A 15,487-nucleotide genomic window follows, 5' to 3' on the forward strand; every position below is an offset into this window, starting at 1 on the left:
CGGGAGAGGGAGACTCTGCCTCTGTTGCAGCCATAGTACAAACAAAGAGAAGCCAAACTAGGGAAACAGAGGAAGGATATAAACAGAAAAACACACAAACTGCCATGCATGAGTCTGTGTGCTTGTAATTTTGTGGGGTGGGCCTAGAAAAAAATGAAAAGGGCAGATTTGTGCACCAGATGAAGCTACAGGAAACTTTGTCTCTTAAGTTTATCTAAAGCAGATCCTGTTGAACAAAACTGGACAGTAAAACAATTCCTCTATTAGGATCTACCAAAGTTCACAGCACAGTATATGCGAAGTTTCAAGTTCCGCAGAACTGTTCCCTGGATTGATTATATTTTATGAGCAACTGATGAGCAACTTTTGAACACAAAGGAGACCTTTATTATTATTTAGGACACTTACATCCTACCCATCATGGAACGTAAAGGAGTACATACATAAGGGCAGTAATTTTTTTTCTGGGGGGACACATACCCCTAACATTTTGTGAATCTCAAGTTTGGCCTCATTGAGGATCAGTATTTCAATATGAGTAGGAAAATGAAAGTACCCCTAAACATTTTTTTAAAGAAAAAAAGCACTGCATAAGGACCACTCCAAACAACCTTTTTTATTGTGCATTCATGTCTATTTGTGCTCATGACATTATCAGGATGAGTATACTAGATGCCATTTTCAATACTGCTTGCACATGAAAAAGTTCCAGGGTGGACATACTACAATCAGTCAATGTTCTGCAGCTTCCTTCTGATATCCTGTAACATTTCTTAGCACAAATGTCTAGTATTTCCCATTTTGTTCTGCCTTTGTTGTTCTGCACCACAGCTGAAAACACATTTTCCAAATCTGCTTTGTCTGCTGAAGCACTCCATGGTTCTGAAGCACTCCATGGTGCCACACCTCTCTTAAAAAGGTAAAGGTAAAGGACCCCTGACAGTTCAGTCATGAACGACTCTGGGGTTGCGGTGCTCATCTCGCTTTACTGGCCAAGGGAGCCAACGTTTGTCCGCAGACAGTTTTTCTGGGTCATGTGGCCAGCATGACTAAGCCACTTCTGGCGAAACCAGAGCAGAGCACGGAAATGCCAGAGCGGTACCTATTTATCTACTTGCACTTTGACGTGCTTTCGAACTGCTAGGTTGGCAGGAGCTGGGACCGAGCAACGGGAGCTCACCCCATCACGGGGATTCGAACTGCCGATCTTCCAATTGGCAAGCCCAAGAGGCTCAGTGGTTTAGACCACAGCGCCACCCGCATCCCCCCACACCTCTCTTTTTTTGCTCTTTCCAAATATTGTTGTGCAAGAACCACACTTATCTATTTGTATTAAAATAGGTTTACAGACTCTCTCAAGGCAAATCTAAAAAAATGTAGTATAAACACAACAATTGGGAAACACTGGCCTGCGAGCGCTCTAATTGGAGAACAACCTTTACCAAAGGTGTCATGGACTTTGAAGATAATCGACCTCAGGACGAAAGCGACAAACGTGCTAGGAGGAAGACACATTTGGCCAACTCCTGTCCAGAAGCCTATGTACCCACTGCGGAAGATCGTGTGGCTCTGAGTGATCACCCAAGAAGAATTTCAGATATAGAGCCATATTGCTCATTTAAAGCCCATGGACACACATGTAGGCAGGCCTACATATAACGTGTTGTGGTAATCTAACCTAGAGGTTACCAGAGCATAGACAACAATAGTCTGTCCTTGTTGAGATAAGGGCACAGGAACAGCTCTGGGACGTGGAAGGCGGCTCCCCTATTTACTCCTGAAAGTAATTAAATAATTATTCCTTGCTGTGTCCAACACAGCCAGGTGCAACAAAACTAGCATGGACCTGATTTCTTTGTGGTGCTTTGTTTTTTTCTGAAACTCTTCTCCCTTCTCCCCCCTCCCCCCTTCTCCTGGCTCAGGAAAAGCAGCCAAGCAAATATCTTTCTGGAAAGGCTCGCACATTTCTGCTTCAGACCAGTTGCATAACAAAGCCATTTATGTACAGCTGCTGCATTGTGTGTGTCTGGTGGAATGGGTAACCCTTGCGATGCAAAGCGGCACCCTCACTGGTCCCTGGGTTTCCCAGGTGACCAAGAATTGTCACCCAATGGGAAAGGACCTAGGGTAGCCCAGCTTCTGAAGGAAGGACTGCGTAATGAGCGTGCACCATCTAGTGGAGGAAAGATGCTCTTTCCATCTTTCTCCGGGCTGGTCTCCACAATGCGCTGCTTTGCATGAGTTATTAGCACAACGGTTCCTACCTCCAGGGCCACTTTTCCCTGTGCTTTAACAGGCAACCCCCTCTTCCTGGGGAACTGTAGCTTCACTGGGAAATAGGGCCTAATAATGCTCAAAACCCTGAACAAACTACAGTTCCCAGAATTCTTTGGGGGAAGCCACGACTGCTTAAAGTGGTATCACAGTGCTTTAAGCATAGGTTGTGAATGTGACCCACCTGTGTCTCACGTGTAAGTGTTTGAGGTAGGATTGGTTAATTAGGAATTAGGATGAGTTGACAAATTTACTGCTGTTTGTTAGCTGCAAGTCATACACTTGGGGTTTTTGCTTTAAAGTCAACTGAGTCAGTTGTCTTGAATATTTAACCAACAAAGTAAGGTAAAGTTCTCTTTATAAAGAGGGATAACACAACTCGTTTTTTACAGGCAATAGTTTTATAGTATGTTTCAAAAAGTAATCTGTGGTGTACTTCTCTGTAAATTCCTTTATCACCTAGAGTAAATCTTAACTGGATTGCATTAAAAACACAGTGAGCATCTGTAGGAGTTTCATATTGTTATTTTTAAGTTTGGAAATATTTATTTTTTGCGATTTAATTTTAGTCTAAATGTTTTCATTACGAGGTGGGTTGCTATTTTTCTCCTGCGACATAAGTCTATTGTTTAAACATATACGGTGTTTAAAACTACTAACATAGGTACCTTTTAAACTCCACAGTTGTTACCCCGTATGTTTCTTGAATCACCTTAATTGTTTGGGTAATATGCGGTACAATGTCTTTCAGCTTTGAAAGAGGGCAAATATCAGCATAAATACTTTTATCAGAAACTCAAGTCAAATACCTGCATTAGGTATATATGCATCCTGAGAGTTTAATAATGTCTGGATAATGTAAGTGGGATCTGCAACGAAATGTTGCAGCGTGAAGCCCTCTAGCTATGCTTTCTCTCCCATGACTCTCCATTCCATTCCATTCCCTACCCCACCTTGTTTTCTGTCTATCCTACCCCTAAAAGCCAGTCACTGTTCACTGAGCATGCTCAGTCCCCACTGGATTGGTTGACCTTGTGACTGGGCTGGTTTGGGCAGGTAGGGAGTTTCAGTTCCTTGGTTCTTCATTTCTAAAGATTTTTTTGTGCTTCTGCAAATCTTTGGGACCCCCTGAACTGAGGCAGGGCTGTAACTCGGCAACAGAGCAGCTGCTTTGCCCATGCAGGACTTCTTAGCAGGCTTTGTGTGTCAAAATCCAGAGGCAGGCTTCAAAGTGGGGTCTAGGCAAACACCAATTACTGCATGGGGCAATTAGGTTTTGGTTTCAGAATCCAAGAATGGAAGCAGAATTCTGGTGCAAAGCGAATATTTCTTTAAGATCTTTCCGCTGCTGAAATGTCACTTGGCGGAGATGCTAAAGGGGCAAAGGGCTGCCCAGTCTCCTTCTTTAGTTTTTCTTCTAAAGAAGAAGAAGAAGAAGAAGAAGAAGAGTTTGGATTTGATATCCCGCCTTTCACGCCCTTTAAGGAGTCTCAAAGCGGCTAACATTCTCCTTTCCCTTCCTCCCCCACAACAAACACTCTGTGAGGTGAGTGAGGCTGAGAGACTTCAAGGAAGTGTGACTGGCCCAAGGTCACCCAGCAGCTGCATGTGGAGGAGCAGGGAAGCAAACCCGCTTCCCCAGATTACGAGTCCACTGCTCTTAACCACTACACCACACTGTAAAAGGAGTTGTGCAGAGCCATCTGTTGGCAAAATCAATTAATCTAACCCAGAGGTCAGCCAACTTTTTCAGCAGGGGGCCAGTCCACTGTCCCTCAGACCTTGTGGGGGCCAAACTATCTATATTTTTTTTGGGGGGGGGGAATGAACAAATTCCTATGCCCCACAAATAACCCAGAGATGCATTTTAAATAAAAGCACGCATTCTACTCATGTAAAAACACCAGGCCCCACAAATAACCCAGAGATGCGTTTTAAATAAAAGGACACATTCTACTCATGTAAAAACACACTGATTCCTGGATTGTCTGCGGGCCGGATTTAGAAGGCAATTGGGCTGGATCCGGCCCCCGGGCCTTAGTTTGCCTACCCATGATCTAACCAACTGAGTTATCTATATTCTGCAGGGGCTCCCTGTTTGTGGAATGCTGAGCCCAGGGAGGGCTTGCCTGGCTCCTTCATTATATATGTGGAACATCCTCCCTTCAGATGTCAAGGAAATAAGCAGCTATCCTATCTTTAAAAGACATCTGAAGGCAGCCCGGTTCCGGGAAGTTTTTAATATTTAATGCTGTACTGTTTTTAACACTTGATTGGGAGCCGCCCAGAGTGGCTGGGGAAACTCAGCCAAATGGGCAGGGTATAAATAATAAATTATTATTATAAATTATTATTATTATATCTTTAGATTCCAGGCGCAAACGTTCCTCTTCAACTAGGCCTTTAAATGTGTTGGGGGGGGCGTTATGGGTTTTCCTCCTTGTATTTCTTATGTATTTTGTGTATTTATCCTGCATTTTATAATAATAAAAATAATAATACATAAAGTCCCAAATTCAGCCTCTGGTATCACCAGGTAGGGGCTGCGAGTGTCCCCTTTCTTGAAATACCAGAGAGCTGCTGCCAGTCAGAGTAGATAGTATTGAACTAGATGGGCCCAAGGGTCTGATTCAGCACAGAGCAGCTTCCTCTGATACATCCCTATGTGTTTGCAGTTTAAGCAGTCTCTGTCTCAGCAGTCTCTATCTTTCCTGTTTTAAATCTCTCTGCTGGGTTATATTCACTCTTATAAGGCACCTTTGTGAAGTTTAAGAACAGTAACTGTTAGTGCTGTGGGGATTGGTCCCCTTTCACTCTTAAAAGCTCACTCTGTATTTTATATATTCTTTGTTTCTGCTGCCTCCGCCCCTGTGCTCTTCCGATAACCAGCAGTTTTCCAGTTTCCGGTTCTTTATAAGGAGGGAGGGGCAGGGGTCTCTTTATCTCCAGTTTTAAACTTAATGGAGAGTTCAGCGCTTCCTCGCCGGGTTTGGAGACGTTAACAGACGTTTTAAAATGGATGTTAAATGGTTTTGGGGAAACCCCTTCAATGCGCTGCCCTGGGCTCTGTACTCAGGATCCCCACCTGAGCTCGGGAAAACTCACGCCTCCTGTTCTCCCTCGGTTTTCTCTGGCGTCTGGACTGCCTCGAGTTGCCAAGAGCGCAATCCTTCACCCATCCTCCGAGTGCACTGCTCCAGAAGTCCCCAAGGGTCTGATTCAGCAGAGAGCAGCTTCCTCTGATATATCCCTGTTCTTTGCGGTTGGTGCTGTTTTGGCTGCCTAAGGAACTAATTGTACTTGGAGAACTGAGCTGGCTATCAGATATATACCACCAGCTTTCATTTTTTTAAAGGAAGGGCAAAGATAGCTTGAAAGCAGTTGCATATATGTTATGTTGTGTCAGAGTATGGGACCCTCTAGCTCAGTATTAAACTGGAAATGGCTCTCTCAAGATGGCAGCCATTCTCCGCCTCACCTGGAGACACCAAGGACTGAACCTGGGGCCTTCTGTATGCAAGGCAGATGGACTACCACGAAACTATGGTCCTTCCCCAGAACACGGGTGTTATGTACTGAAGTTCTCACCCTGGGCCAGCAGGGGGATACTGTAAATAGTTATGCAAATGAAGGATTGAAAGTGACGTTCAGTGATTGGATAGTTTTAGAAAGTTGTTACAGTAACGTGGTACTGGAGCTCTTTGTAAGCAGGTTGGCTGAGCCCTTCAGTTCAGTTCTGGCCTGGCCTGTGAATAAACAAGAGCTGTTTGAAGAATCGCTGTGTCGTCTGATATGTTCACCCACAACTTAACGAGGGCTAGAACTCAACTTGAGTTTTTCTTTTGAGAAGAAAAAATGTATTTTGGGCACAAGTGTCTGTGCCAGAAGCACCAGTTTTGTAAACTACCTATTTTTCGCTCCATAAGATGCACCCGACAATAAGACGCACCTAGTTTTTAGAGGGGGAATGCAAGAAAAAAATATTTTTAAAGGGAGCGCTGAGCAGAGCCTGTAGGCATCCCAAGCTCTGCTCAGCGCTCCCTTTCACGAGCCGCGTGGAGCTCCACACGGCTCGTGAAAGGGAGCGTGGCTCTTGGGGGCTTTTCCGGGAGGTGGGGAAAGGGACTGAGGGACTGCCCTCTGTCCCTTCTCCCATCTCTTGCAAAAGCCAGCAAGAGCCGCACACTCTTTAAAGGGTGCACGGCTCTTGTGGGCATTTCTACGAGGTGGGAGAAGGACAGCCCGTCAGTGACAGCGGAGTGTGTGTGCGGCTCTTGGGGGCTTTTCCCGCCTGCCTCCCACCTGCATTCGCTCCATAAGATGCACACACATTTCCCCTTACTTTTTAGGAGGGAAAAAGTGTGTCTTACGGAGCGAAAAATACTGTGCCGTACAGGGTTCCATATACAGCTCTATCTGTAATTCGAGATACAACAGACACATGCCCAATATGTTGTGATTCCATTACTCAGTGCAAATTATAGAATTGTAGAGTTAAAATGGGCTCTGAGGATCACCTAGTCCAGGAATGTGCAGCTGTCCCATACGGGAATCAAACCCATAACCTTGATTTTTTTGGTACTGGTTTCAGTGTTCTTGATTATGATTTCAAATATGGCAGATTCAACACAATCATCACCGATGTTTTCAGAATCACTCTTAGATACACCGTGGATGGAAATGCTCTTGCTTGATCCCAGTTTTGAAAATAAATGTCTCCATTCTCTTTTGGGGGGTTTTGGAATGAAAGGAAGAAAAAGCCATGATGGAGCAAACTCTGACCTGCAAAGAATGTTTTGCGAAAAGCCACATGGGTGCAAAACAGCTTACCAAGAAAACAAGTAAGTGCATTCAGGTTGACATGGACTTGGAAGAAGAACCCTCAAGTGGAAAGAGAAGCTCTCCAGATATACTTGACCCAATGGAAGCCACGACAACATCTCCATCCTCTGAGCACTTGCAGTCTTGCCAGCTTCCAACTGCACATGCCACGCCCAGAGAGTTCCCGTCTCTGCCTATGCTGCGGCTTCCGCTTTCACCTCTGCCACCCCCTCCTTCCCCTCCTTTGATGAAGGCCACATCTCTGTGCAACAAGGCCCTGCCGTCCTGCAGCGTTGAAGGCTCCACGAAGGCTCAGAGGCCAATGCTGAAAATGAAGCCGTTCAACTGGCAAACGCTTCCCTTAGATGCCACGAAAAGTGAGTACGCTGGCTGTGTTCTACCTCTGCTGCCCACTGTGTAGGGAAAGTGCCATTGCATTCAGGTTCTGGTTGTGGGCTTCCCATGGGCATCTGAGAACAAGCCAACCCAGCCTGATGGGGCTTAAATAATAAAATTATTATTATTAAGATGCTGGACTGGATGGGTCTTTGGTCTGGCTCCAGCAGGGCTGTTTTCAAGTGTGTTCTATAATAAACCAGGGGTGGTTAACCTGTGGCACTGCAGATGTCCATAGAATCATAGGATTGTAGAGCTGGAAACGCTCCATCATTGTGTGTCTTTTCCAGGTGGCCGTTCTCTCTGGACTTCAGCGGTGACCAATGGTGATGAAGCTATAGAGCCTGATTATATTAGCATAGAGCGACTCTTCTGTGTACCTCAGGCAAGCCAGCAGGAGAAAACAGAACTCAGACTGAAGAAGCCAAAGGAGGTACAATAGCTGAGTGTCATTCCCCATAATTTGATGGGTTTTAAGCACTTGTGATCTCTTTTAGCAGGGCAGGATCGCCAGTGCTGGATTTTGAGCCGGGAGAGGGGGCTGGTTCCCTCGCACAGGACGGCAAGCCAAGAGGGAGCAAAAATTGAGAAGATCCATAGCTGTAAAGATCCATTTGAGGGCACCAAATTTTGGCCTTGCCATGTTTCGAAAGATTACCAAAGTCAGCCCCTTGGCATCTCTTAAGACCTGTCTTTTGTTTGTACAAATGTGTTTTTAGGATGTGCCTTTTCTGATTGGCTTTTTGGGTTTATACTGTATTAGTTTGTTTTGGGTCAATTTTGTGAGGAAAGCAGATTAACATAACATAACATAACAACGACAACATGTAACATAATATAAAACATAACATAATGTAACAACAACATAACAACAACATAACATAACATAACATAACATAACATAACATAACATAACATAACATAACATAACAACATAACAACATAACAACATAACATAACATAACATAACATAACATAACATAACATAACATAACATAACAACATAACATAACATAACATAATAACAAAACATAATAACATAACATAACATAACATAAAACATAACATAACAACACAACATAACGCACTATAAAAATGCTAGGAAGTGGGGAGATGGTGAGGAATCTGAAAACCGCTGCACATTCTCTGTGTCTCAGAGCTTTGTTCAAAGAAAGTAGGCAAGCAGTATTAACTTGTTCCTGCTACTAATTTTTTTTAACTACCCCCCTCTTAAACAGATTTCCTTCGTAGATCGAAAGAAAAGTCTCCATCTGAACATAGTGCTAAAGCAATTTAAATGGTGAGAGTTACTTGGTCAATGAAATGCGTTGGGTGGGGTGAGGGGGAGCGATGACTAAACCTGGCCCCCAGCAGCATAGGCAGAACTTCAACATGAGCAAATATGAAGCCTTGTAGGGCATCAGATCGTTGGCGCATCTATTGTCTAGTCTGATTGGCACTGGCTGTCCAAGGTCTCAAGGCAGAGGTCTTTCTGAGATCCGTTTTAGCAGGAGATGCCACTGAGATGACCTCTCTACTTCCAGTTTGTTTCCTCTCTACCACCAGTAAGAGCATATAAGTATGACAAAAGTTTTTAAGATGGGCCAAGCTGGCTGAACACAGCATGGGGAACCAAAGGAGATGACTACGTAAGCCCAGAGCTTTCCAAACTTTTCATGTTGGCGACACACTTTTTAGACTTGCATAATTTCGCGACACGGTAATTCAGTTTTACTAGCAAACCAGAGGTTAAACTATCCCCTTTCCAGCTCCCGGGGGAGGAGCGCGGGGAGCGTTTGCACGACACACTTACACACTGCAGCCAACACACTAATGTGTCGCGACGCACAGTTTGGAAAGTCCTGACGCAAGCCATCTGCCAAGGGATTTGTGCTGTGATTTCACTTTGCATGGGTCCTTCAGTAATAAAGCATGTGAACTGGATCCAACCGGTCAACAACCCTGCCAACAACTCTCCCATTTACAGGCATCCCACCCCCCATACACTACTGACTTTTGCACAACCGCGAATAGGTGCGTCGCCAGGAAATAAGTAAATAATTCAATTAAAACCTGGAAATTGCGGGAGAGAGCTGATGAGTCCTCGTGGCTTGCAAGCAGACCCTCCCTGGAGCCCGAAGAGGAGGTCAGTGAGGGTGGAGGAAGCCCCAAAGAGACATGAGGCGCAGTGGGGCTTTGTTTACACTGCTCAGCCTCCCCGCATGTCCTCTCGCCTCCTCCAGATTTTCAATTCTAGCTGTGGGTATTTTTGGATCCAGTACTTTTGATTGAAGAGAGGGTGTTTAAAGGGTGTTTAGAGGGTGCTCCCCACTTGATGTGATTTCACTTATGCACGCGGGGCCCCGGAACGTAACTCCCACGTAAGTTGGGGGGACGGGGCGCCTGTGCTGAGATTTCTTCCTAGCTTTTATATTTGTGCATCTTAACCATTCCACTTCTTTCCTGTAGCTCGAATCAGCAAATAGCCGACATGATTTGGAAAGGAGACAGGAGCATGTTTGACGAAGAGACCCTGAAAAACCTAATGAAGCTTTTGCCCAAAAACCATGAGGTATGAATACTGGCTTCCCCCCTATATTAATTTTAGATGTGCTTATTAGTGCACCAAGAAATTTGTCGTAATTTCCCTGACCCTGTAACAGCTGAGGCCATTATGCGTGGCTTAATTACACGCAGATGGGAAGATCGGAGGAGGGAGAGAAGGGAGTGTCCCTGACCTGCCTACTTTTGCCTGTGGCCCCACCCATTTTTGCCTGTGGCCCCACCCACCACTGACACACAGAAGAACCCCCAGGGGAATGCAACCCCCAAATTGGGAGTGAAGGTTCTCCACTCCCCACTGTCATCACTGCACCAGACTAGCTTTCTTTCATTCGTGGAACCGGAACCCGTGCCAGTTGTCTTGCTATTTCTGAAGGTTAAGTTAAGAAATAACTTGAGAGTTGTCTCAAAGCCATTAGTCATGCTCTGCAACTATTAAGAGAGCATATTTGGAAGTTGCTAGGCAATCACAAGTGGTGCTCCTGACCTCCCTGGAGCTGGCAAGGCACGTGAGTGCATACATACCATAAGACGAGCCTGCTTTGATCAGGCCAATGGCTCATCCAGTTCTGTTCTCAGAGGCCACACAGTCTGCAAAGCTGGGCATAAGCTCCACAGCGCTCTGCCCACCTGCAATTCCCAGCAAGTTGTATTCGGCGGCATGATGCCTCTCACATTTTATTAATAATAATAATTTATTATTTATACCCCGCCCACCTGACTGGGTCTTCCCAGCCAGTCTGGGTGGCTTCCAACCAAATATCAAAAACAATACAGCGTCAGACATTAAAAACTTCCCTAAACAGGGCCTCCTTCAGGTGTCTTTTAAAAGTAAAATAGTTGTTTATTGCCTTGACATCTGCTGGGAGGGCGTTCCACAGGGCAGGTGCCACTACCAAAAAGGCCCTCTGCCTGGTTCCCTGTAACCTCACTTGTCACAGCGAGGGAACCGCCAGAAGGCCCTCGGAGCTGGACCTCAGTGTTCGGGCTGAACGATGGGGGTGGAGACGCTCCTTCAGGTATACAGGACCGAGGCTGTTTAGGGCTTTAAAGGTCAGCACCAACACTTTGAATTGTGCTCGGAAACGTACTGGGAGCCAATGAAGATCTTTCAGGATTGGTGTTATGTGGTCCCGGCGGCCACTCCCAGTCCCCAGTCTAGCTGCCGCATTCTGGATTAATTGCAGTTTCCGAGTCACCTTTAAAGGTAGCCCCACATAGAGTGCATTGCAGTAGTCCAAGCCGGAGATAGCTAGAGCATGCATCCCCCAAAGGGCTCTGGGAACTTTAGTCCTCTTCTTATTATTTATTTCTTAATTTATAAAATGCTTCTTGCTTCATACAGTTAAAGGGAGGAGAACACACACTTTAAGTGGTTTACAAAAAGAAAAGCAATGTACTATGTCTGGGTATCGCTGCTTGCAGTTCAGAGCTGGTAGTGACGAGTCTTCCTCTCTTTTGTCAGATTGAGAGAATGAAAGCATTCAAGGGCGAAAAAGCCAAGCTTGGAAATGCAGATCAGTTTTATCTGTGTCTCCTTGAAGTTCCCAGGTAAGAGCCGTCTTTTACTTCCCCTTGCCTACAAGTTCTGCATGACTAGCATAGGCGTTTGCAGGGCTGGTTCTACCATTAAGTAGAGTGATGTGGCTGCCTCAGGCAGCAGTTTCTTGTGGGGTGGCGCTGGCGGCAGAGGACTGACAGCAGGGGATTGTGAGTGAAACGTTTGTGTCACCTAAGTCTGCATCTCTATTGGAATTACTATAGTTTTAACAGTTTGGCTACGTGCAATTGTTTTTAAAATGTTTGTATTGTTTTTACGTACGGAACTGTTTTTACCCTTTTCTTGTTTTTACATTTGTAAGCCTTTCCTGCGCCAACAGAATGCTGAGGAAGGATTTGTCCAGTATTTCTTTTCCCTATTTTCCATTCTGAACAATATTCTGTGAACTATTAACAGATCATACAATATATTATTGTCTTTTTCTTTGCCTTGATTTTGGAGCAGCTTGCCCAGTTTCATTGCTGTATCCTGTCCCGGCGCCTTGTGATAAAGGGAAGGGAAGAAATCTTTTTTTAAAAAAATAAGAAACCTTTCAGAAAATAAAAAATAATTAAGTTTGCTACCCTCAACTGCTGTGCTAGAGGCCATTGTCCTGTCACCAGTGTGACAACTGCCAATCAGGTCAGCTTCTAGAAGTGGATTTTGTTTTGGGGTTGTTGTTTTTTGCGGCGGGGCACCATCTTGTCTCTCAGCAGAGAGTCTCTTGCCCTAGCCCTGGGTGTTTGTCAGGGCAGAGCTCCAAGGTGAGCCAGGAATTGAGTCAGAGCCAAGAAGCAAGGAGGAATTGGAACTGAGAAGCACACTAGGGTTAGAGAGAACCAGGAAGGAGGACCTTGGAAATGAGGAACAAATGAGGAACAAACAGGAGCTGGATTGGAAAGGGAATAAAATAAAAAATAAATAAAAAATACTGGTTTCTCTTCCTAGTTACCACTTGAGGATTGAAGGCATGCTGATATGTACGGAGACCAACATTATGCTGGATCTGCTTTGGCCCAAAGCAAAATTGGTCAGAGCAGCTGCTGAAAGTAAGTGGGCTAAAAAATTTAGGAACAAATGAAACAGATTCACACCATTGGTCTGTCTAACTTGGTATTGTTGTCATTGACTGGCGGCACCTTGTTGGTTATTTTGCAGACTAGTTGCGCTGCAGAGGGTGTGCTGGGGAGACCACACATTCAAGAAATGCAAAACCAACTTTTGCTAGGTTTTAATAACAAAAACAAAAACTCCTTTTACACTAAATTACAATAAATCAATGGGACACAGGTGGCGCTGTGGGTTAAACCACAAAGCCTAGGACTTGCCAATCAGAAGGTCAGTGGTTCAAATCCCTGCGATTGGGTCAGCTCCCGTTGCTCGGTCCCGGCTCCTGTCAACCTAGCAGTCTGAAAGCACGTCAAAATGCAAGTAGATAAATAGATACTGCTCTGGTGGGATGGTAAACTGCGTTTCCGTGCGCTGCTCTGGTTTGCCAGAAGCGGCTTAGTCATGCTGGCCACATGACCTGGAAGCTGTACACCGGCTCCCTCGGCCAATAAAGCGAGATGAGCGCCACAACCCCAGAGTCGGTCACGACTGGACCTAATGGTCAGGGGTCCCCTTATCTTACAATATATCAATAAGCATGACCCATCCACCAGGGTACTGAGAGAGCTACATGCTGCTCTTTATATACCATACCCAACAGCTTAATTACCACAACTTAACAGCATCTTAAAAAGCAGAGACATCACCTTGCCAACAAAGGTCCGTATAGTTAAAGCTATGGTTTTCCCAGTAGTGATGTATGGAAGTGAGAGCTGGACCATATAGAAGGCTGATCGCCGAAGAATTGATGCTTTTGAATGATGGTGCTGGAGGAGACTCTTGAGAGTCCCATGGACTGCAAGAAGATCAAACCTATCCATTCTGAAGGAAATCAGCCCTGAGTGCTCACTGGAAGGACAGATCCTGAAGCTGAGGCTCCAATACTTTGGCCACCTCATGAGAAGAAAATACTCCCTGGAAAAGACCTTGATGTTGGGAAAGATTGAGGGCACAAGAAGAAGGGGATGACAGAGGACGAGATGGTTGGACAGTGTTCTCGAAGCTACCAACTTGAGTTTGACTAAACTGCGGGAGCCAGTGGAAGACAGGAGTGCCTGGCAGGCTCTGGTCCATGGGGTCATGAAGAGTCGGACACGACTAAACGACTAAACAACAGCAGCAGCAGCAGCAGCCCCTGCTATACTGCTTCAGCGCTGTAAAACTAGGTCACGTTACTTGCTCTGGCCTTTAAAGAAATACACATCTTGTGGAACAATAATGAACCTTCAGATTTAAAGAGACCATTCAACACACCTCCCATCCGCATGATCTGCAAATTCCCTTTAAAAACTACAATCCCAACCCAAGCTTCCAATTTTATTTTGAGTTTTGCATCTAGTACCAAATGCTGCTCTTGCCCAGACTAAGGGTGGAATGGCAGCATGAGAACATAAGAAGAGCTGTGTTGGATCAGACCAAAGACCCATCTAATTCAGCATCCTCTTCTCACAGTGGCCAACCAGATGCTCTCAAAAGCCCACAAACAGGAGCACAGGAGGACCCTCAACCTGCTTGTGATTCCCAGCATACTGCCTTCAGCAATGGAGGTAGAACTTGGCCATTGTGACCAGTAACCATTGACGATCCAGATGAAATAAATTAATTTGCTCAAGTCACCCAAACAGGTGAAAATAATGCTAGCCGAAAACTCTAATGTCTTTTTGGAGATGCTTTGATTTTTATTTGATTCACACACTTCGCAGTTCTGTGTAGCTTTATATTTTATCAGTGACTTAATTGGATACCCCAGTTACTCATCATTTAAAGACAACTAACAATTCAATTCTAAACCACTGAGCCTAGGGCTTGCCGATCAGAAGGTCGGTGGTTCGAATCCCCGCGACGGGGTGAGCTCCTGTTGCTCGGTCCCTGCTCCTGCCAACCTAGCAGTTCGAAAGCACGGCAAAGTGCAAGTAGATAAATAGGTACCACTGTGGCAGGAAGGTAAACGGCATTTCCGTGCGCTGCTCTGGTTCACCAGAAGCGGCTTAGTCATGCTGGCCATATGACCCGGAAGCTGTACGCCGGCTCCCTCGGCCAGTAAAGCGAGATGAGCGCCACAACTCCAGAGTCGTCCGCGACTGGACTTAATGGTCTCTACCTTTAACAATTCAATACAAGAGTACTCAGAAGAACTGCCCACTGAGTTCAGTTTTCAGTTGCAACCTAAATATTATTTTCTTCCTGAATTTAAATGCAAGACACGGAGCAGCAGGGGTGGGTTTTTTGTGCAAACTCCAAGGAAAAACGACATTTGCATTCTTCTCTTTTTCAGCTCTTCTTACAAACCGGCGTCTGCCATTGTTCTGCCAGTTGATTCTGAAAGTTGGAAACTTCTTAAATTATGTAAGAAGGTGGGGAGAGTGGGGTAATACCTACCTGTCTCACCTTTTTTTATCTCTTCTTTCCTAACCCTTTCCTCCAGGGAACTTTAGACTATTGTATATGGTCCCCTTCTGCCCCTGGTTTATCTTTGCAACAACCCTGCAAAGTAGGTTAGGCTGAGACAGGGGTGGGGAACCTGCTTCACCCTGAGGGGCCACATTGCCTTCTAGGCGACCTTTGGGGGAGCCCTATGCCGGCAGTGGGTGGGGCTGGGGCAAAAGTGGGTGGAGCAATCAACGTAAACTTTTGCCTTTGTACGGTAGGCTAGTTCAGTGTTTCCCAACCTTGGGCCTCCAGCTGTTTTTGAACTACAATTCCCATCATCCCTGACCACTGGTCTTGCTAGCTGAGGATTATGGGAGTTGTAGTCCAAAAACAGCTGGAGGCCCAGGGTTGGGA

The 15,487-nt window shown here is 45.4% G+C and overlaps 1 protein-coding gene across 1 annotated transcript in view; it reads left to right on the forward strand.

Moving 5' to 3' along the window:
- Nucleotides 1-15,487, forward strand: part of LOC308463714 (inverted formin-2-like) — a 31,878-nt gene that overhangs the window by 1,056 nt on the left and 15,335 nt on the right. Inside the window, exons 2-8 of the mRNA XM_080982295.1 lie at nt 7,025-7,472; nt 7,782-7,924; nt 8,730-8,791; nt 9,961-10,063; nt 11,519-11,604; nt 12,542-12,642; nt 14,979-15,049. Coding sequence (XP_080838421.1) covers nt 7,037-7,472; nt 7,782-7,924; nt 8,730-8,791; nt 9,961-10,063; nt 11,519-11,604; nt 12,542-12,642; nt 14,979-15,049 — 1,002 coding nt within the window. The 5' untranslated portion in view covers nt 7,025-7,036. The remainder of the gene's footprint in view (nt 1-7,024; nt 7,473-7,781; nt 7,925-8,729; nt 8,792-9,960; nt 10,064-11,518; nt 11,605-12,541; nt 12,643-14,978; nt 15,050-15,487) is intronic.

Source organism: Podarcis pityusensis (assembly GCF_964106645.2).
Source record: "Podarcis pityusensis genome assembly, chromosome: 1".
NCBI lineage: Eukaryota > Metazoa > Chordata > Lepidosauria > Squamata > Lacertidae > Podarcis > Podarcis pityusensis.